Raw genomic sequence first — 15,176 nt, 5'->3', positions numbered from 1 at the left:
AGTAAAACACTTGTATCTGTTTTTTTTGCTTTCCACCTCGTATGATTTTATTTTGAAGAAGACATCTGTTAAGTTTGCATGAGTTAGGTGTTACTGTTTCAGGAAGCTCGTTGTGCTGTACTGGTAGTTGGCTCAGGGTAATATATATGCTTAAAACTGGTGTGTTTCTGTACAATAGGTTAAAATAACTTGGGGTTCCGAATAAGCTTGTTTAACTACAAGAGTGGGAAATTCAGGGCAAAGTTTAGAAGTGCACTGACTAAGCTACATAGAATCAGAACAAGGGTTAAAATATTGTGAAAGACAAAATCAAGTAGATTTGCAGGAAATAAAGCAGATGTCTAATCACCCTTCTCTTTCTGCAGACAAGCATTTGATGTGTTTTGTGCTTGATACTCTGTCAGCTGGTCGTTGCAGTGGTAGAAAGCTTTAGATTAGCTGCTCAGGATAGAATTGGTAAATGCTGGTGTCTCTGGAAATGTAGGCAGTGAGAGGGAAAAATAGAAGGCAATACAGTTTCTGTTTTCTGCTCTCTGAGTTGAGGACAGCTTGTCAGTCCTGAATGCTGTCCTGGGCTTGGGAGTTGGTTGTGGGGTTGCTGGTCTAGATTGTCTCTCTTAAGTCAACAGCTATGTAGCTTTTTTTTGGTCAGTCTTTTATCTGTTCATTTGCCTCCAGTATCTTTTAGTTTTAGAAGATCCCATAGTAGAATATTCGTTATTGTTATTTAGGCTTGTTTCTGATGTTCCAAATTTGATCTGTTGAGTCCAATACTTTTTTTTGTTTGCCTTTGTAACCTTAATTTACTAATGTGTAATTGACTTTCTATTAGGATTTTCTTCCCTTTCTACTTCCCTGGTGGACACCTTTTCATATAGATTATCACAGTATGTTAAAGGACTGATTTTTTCTAAAGCTGAATTCACATATTCTGACTTTTCTTGACTGCTGATGTACTACTACCTTTTCTCTTCTCGTGGGATTAGGTTATGGCTGTCATAGTAGCTATAGCAAATTTCCCTCTTTAAAAATTGTCCTTCCGTTATGAAGTTGGATGCTGCAGAAACCATTTCATTTCTGCACGTTTTCTGTCTCTGTATGCCCCAGAACTAAACCGCCCTTTCTAGCTCACTGAATAAATAGTTCTCTTATAGCATCTTCTTTCTTCCACCACAGTGTGGTAAAACCTTTTTTTTTTTTTTTTTTTTTTTTTAAGACTACAAGTTTTTGAACGTGAACAATAATAATGAGAGATCCTGTAGTGTATATATGCCACCATTTGTGTGCTTTTATCTCTCAGTACATGACAGGTGGCTTAACCTGGTTCAGTTATTGCAGGAAAAGTGTGTGCACATGGACAATTGGCACAGAGTATTTCGGCAGCTGGATTATCGTCTGCACAACGCACTTGCCCTCAGGCTTTGTGTCGTTTACCACGAGGAAGCTACAATTTCTGAGAATCACCAGGCTATATTTCTCCTTCAGCTGCTTTCCCAGAGCCTGAAAGACTTCCTGGCTCAGTGGACGGTGGCTGATGGGAAGTGAATAATGAATATGAATCGGCATCTCTCCACCCTTAGATTCAAAATGCTGTTGCTAGGATATTCTTCTTTGTTTGCCTCTCTTATCACATCATCACCTTTTTGAAATTCACTCTCTGCCATCCTTCGTTAATTACATTCAAATTCAAGCTGCTGGTGTTTTTCTACAAGACCTTGACGAAATCTTATTCTGCTTTTGCATCTGCTCTCATGTTTTGCTGCTTTTGCTTCTCTGGGATCTTTCTCTCAGTTCCAGTTTTCCCTGTTCATGCTTCCTTTTTGTTCTGGCCTGTCATCTGCTCCACGTGTTTCTCTCCGTCTGTTTAATGCTTCTGTGTACCCATGGATTAGGATTTAGTGCCTTTTCCTGCCTGAGATCTGGGCCACCTGTTTAATTCAGATTTTAATATTATTAGCTTATTTTTGAAGTGACAGTTGCTAACAAAAATGTTAATACATTCAGTTGGTGATTAATTACACGTTATGTTGAAATAGGATTTTGGTTAAGAGCAATAAAGTGAGAATTTCATAGATTATTATAGAAACTGTGTTTTTCTAGTGTTTTTGTGTTGTGTTTTTTTTTCCTCCTGTGGGAAAAGTGGATGCTCGCTCACTGGCTTATGTGCATCTAATGAGAGGCCCCAGAGTAACAGCAAAGAATGAGTTCTTATAGCTGGAGGAACTTGAAGATGTTTCATAAAATCTCTTTGTTTTCAGTTTGCTTGCTGTGTGTACGCCCTGTAACTCAAATCCCTTGAGCTTCCAAGTTTGGTTATTTTAACTAGATTGAGGAAGAACATCTCAGGTATTTGTGCTTGGAGGTAGAACCAATTCTTTTTTTCTTAGTGTGGCAGAAGACTTAAAATGCTCAGAGTACTTACATATTTATTTGAAATGCTTGCAAGGAAATATTACAAAAATACTTCAACCAAAGTCATGAACCACAGTTTTATGTTTAATAGATGAGTAATAAAGATCAGGTGTTTATGAAAATGACACTAGTTCTTATTTTAAGATAGTTGGATCAAATACAGAGTTAAAAACTGTTTTATGAATGCTGTCATAACTAATGAATAAATATTTGGCAGATCCCCAAAGATGACTACTGGTACGAAAAACATAGTGAAGGAAATCATAGAATACACATTCTCTTTTGCTGTTTTGACTTGTAGAGATGTAAAAGACATGAAAATCAGACATGGGGAAAAAGTTAGTTGTATTGTATCAGGCTGTGTAAATACAACCCATTCACTAAGGAAAGCAGATCTCCGGGTACCTTGTGAGAGCAAGGAAGGCCCAAAGATTCTGTCCTTATACTAAGTCATCATAGTTAATAAATGCAAATCCATCCCCTGATTTCCTCTCTGAAGATTAGTACAAGTCCGTTTCTTCTGCATCTTCACAGTTTTCCGGTTCTGTTATGGATCAACAGAAGATTTTTGTTTGCTTTTAAAACTTTTCTGTCTCCTGCTGGTGCCTTGAAACTGAGGGCAGGCCAGGCCCAATGGACTTCCCATCCTCTTTCAGGCTTTAATGCTTTCCAAAGCATCGGGGGGAGTTTCTCTCCCATAGCACTTGGAAGCTGTTTCAGGTACTGCTTTGAAGCTGTCTGTAGACCTGGCAGTACTTGAGCGCCTGGTCTCTTCTTGGTTATTACAGAGCTATTTCAACAGGCAGTAGTGCATGAGTCATCTGTTATGTAGGTAAAAGGCAGTATGCAGGGGAAAACTTTACATGGCTCTCAAGTGCAAATTTCTTTCTGAAAAATATAACCTTTGCAGGTCCTGCCATAAGTACGTGAAGTTTTCTATCTTTCCTGGTGAAAGGAATGATGCTTTAAAAGGCTGTTTTCGTGAGATGAGTGTGTAAGAGACATGGTGCCAAAAACTCAAAATGAAAGACCTGTCTAGCTAACCAAAATTACTTTGAGATCCAGAAATACATTTTTCTGTACTGAATATACACACATAGTTTTATGTATCGTTTATATGCATATTTCTTATGTAGAATATTATGAAAAAAAATAATTAAAAGTGAAGATTTAACAGCTTTATATTGCTATCACAAATTCAGTAATTTTGTATTTTGTGGTTTGCATTTTAGGAAAAAAAATAATGCTAGCAAGACAGCCATTTCCCTGAAGTTCAGGTTTTCAGGCTCACTGCCATTATGGGTAAGTTTTGTGTGAAGCATATATAAAAATTGAGTGACTGTTCATTTCTCTTTAAGAGCAAATACATTCACATCATGCCTTTTTTATACATTCTTAGGAAATGTGCACTTTAGCTGTGTAACCTAATGGAATGCCTTCATGAAAGGCAGTGCTCAGCTGCTGTGCTAGTGTTCAAAATACTTCTGTGGTTGTTTGTTTGTTTGTTTGTTTTCTCCATTGGAGTATAGCACTTTTCTCTCACTATGTGCTAACTTAAACATCCAGCGATGGGAAATTGAGATTCATCGCATTAGGGTACTGAGCAGTACCTACTATGCTCTGAATGGGTCAGGGGGGCATCACTTACTGGTGCTCATTCTCAAAATAAAAGAAATAACAGTTGGGGTGAGAAGCTTTTGTCTGTTTTATTCTAATGCTGCTTGAGCTAACCTCATGCTTAGTAATAACGTAGTATTTAGATTTGTGATATTGTTAGACGTGTTTTTTGAGGTGACTATTGAATCACACTGCATATTCAGTAAGCTTTAGGTGCTTTGCCACAATAATTTCCCTTGTATGAAATGTGCTACCTTCTGAACACTGGGAATTTTACCTCCTCCAACCCACAGCTAAAAACATACGTTCTTCTTATCGAGGATTGGAATTGGCTATAACACAGCGAAATAATTGAATTGTGGCAAGTTATGAAATGTGTGTTAGTTGAAGAAAGGAGTAACATCAGCTGCAAGAATGCCATGAGTTCTGTCATGAAATATTTCTAGTAAAACCTGCTTTTTTTTAATAGATCTGCATACCCTAGTAGAGTTAATGAATAATGGCAGCATGACTGGTGATCAAAGTTACTAATTTTCAGACCAGTTTTCTCATTTGTTAGTAATCTATTAAATTAGAACTCTAAAATCCCTCAGTTTCTTGATTTGACAAGTTTATTTACTGATTTGACAAGTAATTTGGTTATATTTGAATGGAGTGTGAATAAATTATCACTGCTGAAAAACTGGAATGCATGTTGGCTGGTTTTAGTGCTGAGTTCTTCTCAGGTCCGCGTTTGAGAAATTCCCTTCTTTACAAATAGCAGCATCCAGCTAGTAATTCTTCAAAAAACCTTTTTAATTGTGAAGTAGCATGAGTGTATATGGGTAGCACTTTTGTAGGTAAATTCTGTTATTGAGTATTCTAGGTACATGCTGAATGTAGTATTGTTGTTGTGACAAGGAATTAATACAAAATAATAGCATCAAATAAATTTCCCGTAGTGATGCATGGACAGGCTTTTAGTTCCTAAGTGCTTTCCTCTCTTAAGAAGTCCAGTGCAAACCTTCTCTAGAATAGATGCTGCTCTGTGGCCTCAGGCCATCACTGTTCTAGCAGAAGATGCTCAGGATTTAGCAATCTAAACTGTGTAGCATTCTTGCCTCTAAATTGTCCTGTGTGGTTCAGTGGTTCTGTTTCTCGTTGTGACTATCTTGCTTTAGATTGGACCCACTCTACCACCAGGCATGGGACTGGAGGTTTGAAAATCAGTGTAAATTAGCAGTTTAAGAGTAAGTTTATAGTTGGTAAACTAAGATATAGACCTCTTTTAGTCAGTGTTTTTAGGTGGAACTTAAGTTTGTTCAGTCTCAATTAATTGGTCCTTAGACCAAAATAATAGTAAACCAGGCATTCTTTAAGTGTGAAATGAGGTGAAAGCTTGTGTTTTCCTGGTGAATAAGACCTCTTTCTCCTTTGTTTTAAGAGAACGTGTTCATACACTTTTGGTTCTTTTTAACTCTTTGTAAATTAGGTAGGTATGCAAATAGCACTACCGTAAATAAAGAGTGGCATTTTCAGATTCTAGAACTGAATTACCATTTATTAGTCTTCAAATTTCTTCAACTTTGAAATTCTAATAAATTGTCTTTCATAAGACGTATTGTCAAGGGTAACATTGTCTTCCTTGAAGCTTTACGTGCTTACACGTGTGATAAATGATTGAGTCCCAAATAGGATTCCGATTAAAGTTTGCAATTTATTAAATGAATAGAGGCAAGCAAACAGCGCTGGGTGCGCCGGGAGTCTCTGCTCCACCAAGACACACACACACACAACCGTTGAACTTTCTAAATATATAGAATACCGCTTTTACATGTTCATAAGAAACCTGAGGACGCCTATAGATATGCATGACCTATCCCCACTTCGTATTATAATTAGTATTTTCACTCCCCCCCCCCCCCCCCCCCAATCTGCACCGGCACAGTGCCTTCTGGTGGTGGTCGGCGGAGGGTCGTAGGGATGAAGGCTCACGGTTTCCCCCATCACCACCAGCAACCTTTGTTCCTGTGCAGACCCTGAGGGTTCCTGGGTCTTGTCCAGCCCGCAGGGTCGGCCCTGACCAGCTCCCTCTTCTTCTGCGCATGCTCTGCCCTCCACAAGGTTCACAAAACAACAAAATGTGATCGACACCAAGCCATGCGAGGCCGTCTTCTCCCATGGTTTGTTGACCCCTGAAACCACACTAATAATATGATTATCTTATAACATTAAACAACAAATTTTAACAGTTTCAACCAGAAAACCCCCAGCAACTTCCATGCCTTAACGGCGGGAGAACAAGCAACCTGAGACGGCAAAGCGTCTCCTGAAACACCCTTCTTTGTTCCCTCTAAACTCTACGTTCCTGATGGCCTCATTGTTAAGATGTTATCACCAACCATGGGGCTTGTCGACCCTCGTGGCCACACTCCTACATCTCCCCCTTTATTAACGTCAGCCATCTTCTTGACACAAATTAATACTCCATATATCACGCACAGAATCACTGGAACCATTTAAATATGAACCTTTGATAATTTGTTGTGGGCCTGACGTAGGACTGATAACTTTATCAGTGCCATCCATTGTAGAGAGACTCTGATACTACTGTAATTAAGCAGCTGATGGGATCATTCGGACTGAACGGCCTAAAAAGAATCTTGCGCATGCCTTTGAAGTGTGGAATTCCAAGAGCAATGAAATTTTAACGTTTACAGGTCACGTGGCTAAATTACTTTTGAAAGTGGTGAAAAAAATGCCCAGAAACGTGGGGGCGTGTATGTATGTGGGGAAAAGGGGGAGAAAGCGAGACAGAAATTGTGTACTCTGCAGCACTGCCCTGGACTGCAGTGGTAGTCCTGCACTCCCTATCAATTCAAGTTTCTTAAGAAGGAACTGAAAAAAATTGAGAGAAGCTCTGGTATGTCACTGTTCAGTCAGAGGTGAAAAAAAGACTGGCTTGCAAAGGAATAACTGCTGGTATTAATTTTTTTTGAAGATGTTTTTCACCTTTTGTTGTTTCTCGTATTTGCCCTTCAAAATATCACTGCAAGACTAATGAAGTGTGACTTTTGTTCAATTTTTAAACTTTGTTACCATGTTGCTAGGCAGATTTCTTTATGCATAACTGTAGGTTCTTGTAATAAGATCTTGGTCTTTGCTGTGCTTCTGTAAGCCCCCAAAAAACTATCCATGCAGACCTGCAAAAAGTGGAAAAAAGTTACTCTGTGGGCCATCAGCAGGTGTTCAAACAGTGGAGGTGTTGAGGCATTGGTGATATGCTTCCTGAATGCGTGACCCTACTTCTTAAACCTGCCACTTAAGGTATAGCTAATGATTAAGCTGTTTATTTCCTTAAGCACTGCTAATAATAAGATAAAAATATTTTATTGCAGCATGGCAGTAATGTTTTTAAATTTGGCAATTATGTGTTGCAGATGACTTTTAGGTTTTAGAATTATGCTTGTCTAACTGGAAAATAAGACAATAATGTACTTCAAGTTGTTAACGCTTACCTTTTCTTTTTCTTCTGAGCAGATGAGCAGCAAGCTTTGAATTCAATCATGCAGGATTTGGCTGTGCTTCATAAGGCCAGTCGTCCTGTATTGCCCCAGCAAGAAACAGGAAAACCAAAGTCATCTTCACCTAAAAAACAGGTAATTTTTAATATCCTTACTAACGTAATGAAAACTGGAGGGCCTACTGCGACTTCTCTGATTATTCTTCTTGCCAGGCCAGTGAGCATACCAGAATGAGCTATTAGTCTCTCGTGTGTGCTGCCATTTTCTTTGTTCATGTTCTCAAATTAGCAGCAAAATGAAGCAGTAGGATTTCAGACCAGATCATAGCGTATGCTTACATGTTTCTGATCCTGGTAAACTAAAGATCATAGAGATGTTTTGACACTGTACAGAGATTGGCATAACATTTATTTAGAGTATTTTAAAATGTCAAGCTGTACATCTTCTATTTAAAATGCTTCTTTAGAATTAATTTTATACCTATATTAGATTGCTCATGTGTCAACTACGCAGGTATCAGCACAGCAGCAGAAACCATACTTAAGCTCATTTATTCCATCTTTTGCCTGTTTTTTTTGTAAGTTTGTTCATATGCTGGAAAAGTGAGTTATTTTCAGCTTTATTTTTTTCTGCAGATGTCCAACACAGCTGGAATAGAGTTGATAGGCTTGAATCACTGTATGGAGAGATTAGGAGAAGAGAGGATGTGGATATTTATCCATATTGTTTTAATAGCCCTATTGGATTAACTGTATGTGATTGGACCCTTAACTGGCAATCCAATATCACAAGGACCATCAGCTTGTACAGTCTTGTTTTGACCTGTTAAAGATCAAAGTATTTGAGTATATTTGACTCTTAAACTATCCAAAAATTTGGTACACTATATCCTTCCCATTCTGTAAGTTTAGTATAAAACACAGTTGTGTTTTGCTAGTATCGTGTAAGTCACTTTTGAGCTGTGGCTTTAGGCATTAAAGTAATGTACAGATATGATCCTGAATGATTTGAATATAATGTTTAGAAATAAAAAAAAAATAGTCGAGCCGTTTCTGAGTATAAGCATATTAATGGTAAGGCAGAAATGTATCTTTGACGTTCTGTTTAAATCTGTGAATCTTCTCCATATATCAATCTTCTGGAAGATTGAACATTTTGTTTTTTGGACGTAATCTCTGGTTGAATGTCATCTTTTGCTGTAATAGTTGCTAATATAATTTGACTCTTTTTTAATTTTGCAAAAGAATTTTATTTCTTTGACTGCAGGTATTTACGGGTATCTTTATTGTTAGAAAACTACATGAATCCTAACTTAATGCGGTTTTAAATGGTAATGCTTATGAAACTAGGTATGTTTCTTAAAGAGAGAGGAAAAAAGCTTCATTGTATAGAATGAAAGCACCTATATTGATCAGCTTCAAACTGGATAGACAGCTAAGCAGTTAATGTTCACCAATTTCACAATCAAAGTTTGAAAGAATAGTTGTATTCTGTCCCAGTGCAGCAAGATTTTTTTCATTATTCCCATACGTTGCAGGACATAAAAGATTGTCAGTGACCAGTCATTTTAAATCATTAGATTTAATTATTTTTTTTTGTTATTTCTCATAGCAATTGAACTGGCGCCTGCTCACAATAGAGAGTTCTTTGGTAATCAGTTTCATGCTGAACTTCAAATTACAAAACTGTTATAATATTAAAATATATTGATTTGCAATAATGTGTCTACTTACAGAATCATTAATTGGACTTCAGGATCTTTTTTGTATGTGTGTTTCTTACACATTTTAATCTTCTACTGATACCTCAGCAGAAGTAGCTTGTTAAAATGCCTGGTAAATCAGAAAGGACAGAAAAATAATATGAACTTTCTAAAAAATTTACTTAAGTTCCAGGATTATTGAGTGGAATTTCATGGCCTTTGTTAGAGGCAGTAATAACAAACTAATGGTGGTGTTTCTCTATCCCTTTTGTTATAGAACGATGTTAGAGTCAAATTTGAACATCGAGGTGAAAAAAGGTAAGCAGGAAACACAGGAAACAGTCTTTTAATTATTCATAGATTTTGTTGCACTCCTGTCACAAAGTTTCAAATAACTGTTCAGAGTGTTTCAGATATCTGAGTATGTTTGGCTTGATCTAAAATTCAATTTGTATATAAGCACAATTTATGCAGAATTAATCTGTTTAAATATTAAGTTATACATAAATGCAGAAGTGTCTTTCTGTAGCTATGTCCCATGTAATATCCTTCGTGATTTTACTCTTCAGGTAGATGTTTGTAGCCTAAAGCAATTTCTTAGCTTAGACCTTAAATATGAGTAGACCATCAAATATTTTTTTTGTTTGCTGATTAATAAATGCATGGTGATGTATTGTTACTCTGAAACGTGGAGTAAGAAACCTAGATCTTTAATCTTAATAGTGGCTTGTGCTTTGGAGGAACCAGTCTGAGAACTGTAATAGGAAAATTTACTAGAATTTATAATTAGATTGTCTTCACTGGTATTTTTTGAACAATCAGTTAAAATCAGTTTCATTCTTTGTATGAGAGGTAGCTGAAAGATGTGCATGCTTAATGCATAGAAACATCTCTATTTTACACTGCTCTGATGGCCTCTCAAAAGATTTCACAGAAGTCTACCTCCAATTTTGTGCAGAAGTGGTTTGCAGGCAACTGTATTTTGTCTTGTCTCTTTCTGAAAGGGTTGTACCTACAGAGAAACAGTTAGAAAACAAGATTTTTGAAAATACTTAATGAAAAGGGAAATAAAATCCTTGTCACACTATTTGTCAATAGAATTGGTAAACTTCTTAAGCAAAGATTGCTTCAGAACAAAACCTCTGCTGCTACTTGGCAGTCCTTAGTGATGTGCAACAGATGAGTGTGTGTCCATGCTGATTACAATTTGTGATCTCCCTTTATACAAGTTAGGGGAAATAACAGTAAACTTGCTAGGTGTTAACATTCATCAATATCTTTTTCTGTTCGTTTTTCTGAACATCACAGATCAGAGTGGCTTGGTAATGGTTGAGTGCTATAAGTACTTTGGAGGAAATCAGTTTTAAAAGGCTTTTAAAAACTTGAGACTTTTCTACCTTGGGATTTCTTGTGAAATAAACGGAAGTGTGTATTTAAAACAAAGAACTGCTTACTCACTGCCAGCCTGCATGGCCGTGCATTTTTCTAGTTTATCTTAATTCATTTTGCAGTGGACCAAGTTAAACAGTTCACTATGAAAGCAAGAATGAAGTAAGTGCATGGACAGATACCTTCCCAAGCTTTTATGCTGATAAGCCTAGCTCTCTTTTGGATTGTCCAAAGCAACTTGAATCTGCTTGTCCAAGGGTTCTGGGCAGGCCAGGCTCATTGCTCAGCAGGAGTTTTAATACTTCGTTGCCTGAATGTGAAGATCTAAAGGAAAAAATAATGAAATGATGCAAGAAAAATAAGTTGTGCAATGGCTTTCTCACTGGTTTTTAAAAAGGGAAGTGGGAAAGAGAAGTGATTCCAGAGTCCTTTCAGCAGTGAATGTGGCGCTCTGTACTAAGCAGCATGCGCTGTGGCAGGCAGAGTTCCAGACCTTCTAAACAAATTGTGAACTACAGTGGGAGTTGATATGTTTATGTGATTTTATGGTTGGTTATTGTTTTTTAAATAATTTTAAATGGGAAGTGACCTTGCTTGTAACCTCAATTCAGTATGATATATTGTTCCCTAACCAGTGTACCACTTAAAACACTGATAAGAGAGAGTTATCCTTTGCCAAGTTTTTTGCTAAACAAAATTTGTGTGGTTTCTTTTTAAAATTTAGATGTACCTGACTAGCTTATTCATTTCTAAAAAAATTCATTTTGTTTAACAGTGTTCAGTCCCAAATAATACAATATTTTTCTATAGCAAAGGGTCAATAATAGACATTTTGGTCTTTTTTGGTTTGGAGAGGTATCCAGTTAAATGAAAATTGGAAGAGTTGACCTCCAGCTGCAGTGTTCTTATTGGGAGTACATTTGCACAGTTAATGATGGACTCATTAGTTTGAATGTGTAATTTGTTATTCTAAGGATGGTTACATTTAGTTACCTTCCTCAGATGAGAAACTTTTGGATTTCCAAAAAATGGGGACTGCAGTGCTAACTTCCTTCTGATGTTAGTCAGAAGGTCATGCTCATCAGCCTGTGGTAGTCCATTGCTTTACTCTACCTTTTCTAAAGAAGAAAATGGGAATTTGGGAATGGTAGATGTTTCCAAGAATTTCCCTTTGAATTGGAGGACAAGCATTAAGTTAAGAAAGAAGATGTATATAAGCAAGTTAAACACTCATAATGGAGTCTGATTTTATACTTGATTATCCCTTTTATTTTTTTCAATGCTTTTTTTTTTTAATGATTCTAAATGTAGGGAACAGGGAGTACAGCAGAGACTCTTTTGGTATTTTTAGTAATAAATTTGATTCTAAGAGTATTCTTAAGTAGTGAGGTAACAGATTTTCATAAATAATTGATAAAAATTCTCTAACAAATTGTGTTTCAGGATCCTCCAGTTACCAAGGCCTGTCAAACTTGAAGATCTTGCAGCTAAAGCTAAAGTTGCTTTTGGACAGACTATGGATTTACATTACAGCAATAATGAGGTAATATTCTGTGTTTTCTAAACTTTCAGTGATTTGTACATACATTATTTTAAGGCTGAAATTTGTTCTCGATAGCAATGAGAACCATTCCTGTGACAAAACCTCAGATTTCTAATGTTTGCATTCTCAGATATATAAGGCTTGTCTAACTTAAGATAGGCAGGAGATTCATGAGATGTTTAATGGGGAGAGTTGTATCTCAGACTTGATTGGGAACGGGCAAGTTCCCTTCCTGCTCTGCCACAGGCCAGTTTCATTAATTCAGAAGAATCTTTACCTTGTTGAGCTTCATTGTGTTTGTAAACTTCTATAGTAACATCTATACCTTATTGTACAGTGCTGTATTTTTTATTGGTTTTGTTTTGTGTTTTTTCTTTGTTTTGAGAATTCATCTTATTAGGTAATTACACCAATGCTTCATTTAATAATGTGTACTCTGGAGGACTAAGCCTAACTGTTGTTCCTCTTAAAGTGTCTGGTTCACAGAGATTTCCTGACTAGTAGCTGGATGATAATGCTCTCAGGCCACAGGTGTGACACCTGATCAGGATTACTTCCAGGTTTCCTTTAGATGTAGAAATGGGATTATTAATGGAAGATACGTTTATGGGTGCAGGATCTGTTCTTAGGACTCACGTCTGGTTTTGGCCTTCAGTCAGCAAATGCGTGCAGGATTATTTGTGTGCTTGGTTATGCACAGCATAATTGCTGCATCTTTGCAGAAGACAATTCTTGTAGTTGCTGTTTGTTGGTTGCTAACCAGAAACGTTTTGAAAGTGATCCTCAAAATAAAGAATTTCTACAAGAGGAATTCCTTCTGGAGATTCAGAAGTTCAGAGGAAACAGGTGTTTGTAATGCTTTAGCTCCTTTCTCTGATAGGTTTTGAGATATTTGGGCAGGTTTTCTGCTTGTCATCTTCTCTGTTAGTTGGCAAACCATCACATCGCCTTTCAGAAGTGTAATGGTAATAACCTGACATTAGCATTAAAATTGCAACTTAAAATGAAAAGTATGCTCATTTGTTATTAAGACCTTCTTTTCTCATTCCCTTTTCTTTGGGTATAAAAAGACTTAATTTTATCTGTTGTATTGGAGCATCACTGACCAAAACTGTTGACAAGTAGAATAGCTTTTATAAAAAAAATCCATATTTTGCTGCTCCTTTGTTACAAACAGTCGTTATGTATACTCCTGAAACATATGCCCTATTTTAGTACTATGGAACTCTCATTTGAAGTGGGTTTTAATGGCATATTATTTTCTGTTCTGAAGAAACATGTATGCCAGGTAGATCCTAGTGAAAACCACAGCTGTTCCATGTAGGCAGAAACAATTCTGTCATAAATTCTGTTGTTCATTGGAGGCATTATGTAAGTGAAACAACTTCAAACAGATGTAGCTGTAATATGAAAGAGAGAAAAATCTGCCTTGTAGTCCAGAAAATAAGATGTCCTCATTCTTCTTACATACTTGCATTAGTTTAGGAAATTGAAAATATATTGACACTGCACATACGTCTCTGAAACTGTAGGAAATCAAGTTGTGCATCTGTGGAATAGTTGTTTTCACGTTGTGAAGACTTGTTCCAACATGCTGTAGCTACTGAAGGCCTCTAAAGGAAGAGTTAAAGTTGGGCATCAGACTTTTGCTGGTGTTTTTTGGTGGTAACTTAAGGTATTGTTAGCAAATCTTACTTTCGAGTTGTTTGGAATGAAAGGAAAGATAACATCAATTTATCTGTTCTCCTGTATTTGACTTCCTAATTTCTTTCCCATGTCCTGTTTAAGACAGCTATTTCTTATTTTTTCCTTTTTGTAGCTTGTAATTCCATTAACCACACAAGATGACCTGGACAAAGCAGTTGAACTGCTTGACCGTAGTGTTCATATGAAGAGTCTCAAAATATTGCTTGTAATACATGGAAATACACAGGTATGAGTTGACATCTTAAATGTCTTTTTCCTCAGTTTTCAGATTGAAGTATAGTGTTTTTTCTTAATGATGACATTTTCCCAGTTGAAAATATTTAGGACTACTTCAGTTCAAGTAAGAAGCATGTATTAGCATTTTGTATTGAGTCAGTTTTAACTTTTTCCTAGATACTGTTCCCCTTTTTTGTATGCCTTCCTTACAGTGGTTGAAAATGTTCCTTAGAAGGATGAGGATGTAATACAAATTTGAAAAGTGCATAGAATTTTAAGCTGCTGTAGTTACTTGAAACTATTATTTAACTGATGTGCTGGTGATGTGCTTTTGTGATACATTAAATGCTTGATTTAGCTAACATTAGCAGTGTTTTAGGAAACAGTGGCTGTAGGCTAAATATTGATATTTTTGCTATTATCTAACAGATCACAGCCACGGTATTGATATGATCCTGTATACTAGTGCATATGGAAAATTATTTTAAATATTAAGAATAAGCTACTAAAATAGATTATTTTTGATATAAACTTGAAAATTTCATTTTGACTCCTTGAGAAAAGGAATACTTTGTACAAAACCTTTAAAAGTTTGTCAAGTTTTTTGATTGTCAGGAGAATAAAGTAATAATTGTAGTCTGTAATATATACTCTTTTTCAGTCACCTAGTGTAAATAATGTGGAACCCTTACCATCTCTGGAAGCTTTAGATAATACGGTATTTGGTGTCACAGAGAGAAAAAGGCAGCTTCCTGTAGTAGGTAAGCTATGGATTTTAATAGCTTTAATTGTAAAAACTTCTGTAATATTCTCTTCGTGAAAATCTCACTCTCAAGACAGACTGTTTATGTTTCTCTTACTTATGGATGACTCTGTAATATAGAGTATGTCTTCTGAGGAGTGAATTTTGAATTTTAAGTCAAAGGTAACCACCTTTCTATGTACAGTATAGAAAATTGTCCCTCACAATTCCACCCCCCCCCCCAAAAAAAAAAAAAAAGCATATACCATATACACCTATGTACACCTATGTAGAATTATTTGTGTTAACTGGTGGGTGTCCTGAAAAGATGTTAATATTTGCCTT

General features: G+C 36.4%; 1 protein-coding gene across 5 annotated transcripts in view; it reads left to right on the top strand.

Annotated features, from left to right (window-relative positions):
- Positions 1-15,176, top strand: part of MAP3K2 (mitogen-activated protein kinase kinase kinase 2) — a 51,014-nt gene that overhangs the window by 12,175 nt on the left and 23,663 nt on the right. For 3 of the 5 annotated variants that reach the window (XM_035332441.1, XM_035332438.1, XM_035332440.1), the window contains exons 2-7: positions 3,645-3,714; positions 7,549-7,667; positions 9,512-9,552; positions 12,067-12,166; positions 13,986-14,099; positions 14,751-14,850. In XM_035332441.1, coding sequence (XP_035188332.1) covers positions 3,711-3,714; positions 7,549-7,667; positions 9,512-9,552; positions 12,067-12,166; positions 13,986-14,099; positions 14,751-14,850 — 478 coding nt within the window. In that variant the 5' untranslated portion in view covers positions 3,645-3,710. Of the gene's footprint in view, positions 1-3,642; positions 3,715-5,194; positions 5,259-7,548; positions 7,668-9,511; positions 9,553-12,066; positions 12,167-13,985; positions 14,100-14,750; positions 14,851-15,176 lie in introns of those variants that run through there. The other 2 variants (XM_035332439.1, XM_035332442.1) reach the window with 2 other exon arrangements.

This window comes from Oxyura jamaicensis, chromosome 7 (genome assembly GCF_011077185.1).
Source record: "Oxyura jamaicensis isolate SHBP4307 breed ruddy duck chromosome 7, BPBGC_Ojam_1.0, whole genome shotgun sequence".
In the NCBI taxonomy this organism is placed as follows: Eukaryota; Metazoa; Chordata; class Aves; order Anseriformes; family Anatidae; genus Oxyura; species Oxyura jamaicensis.
Note: the sequence above shows the minus strand (reverse complement) of the source record. Positions and strands in the feature narration are given on the sequence as shown.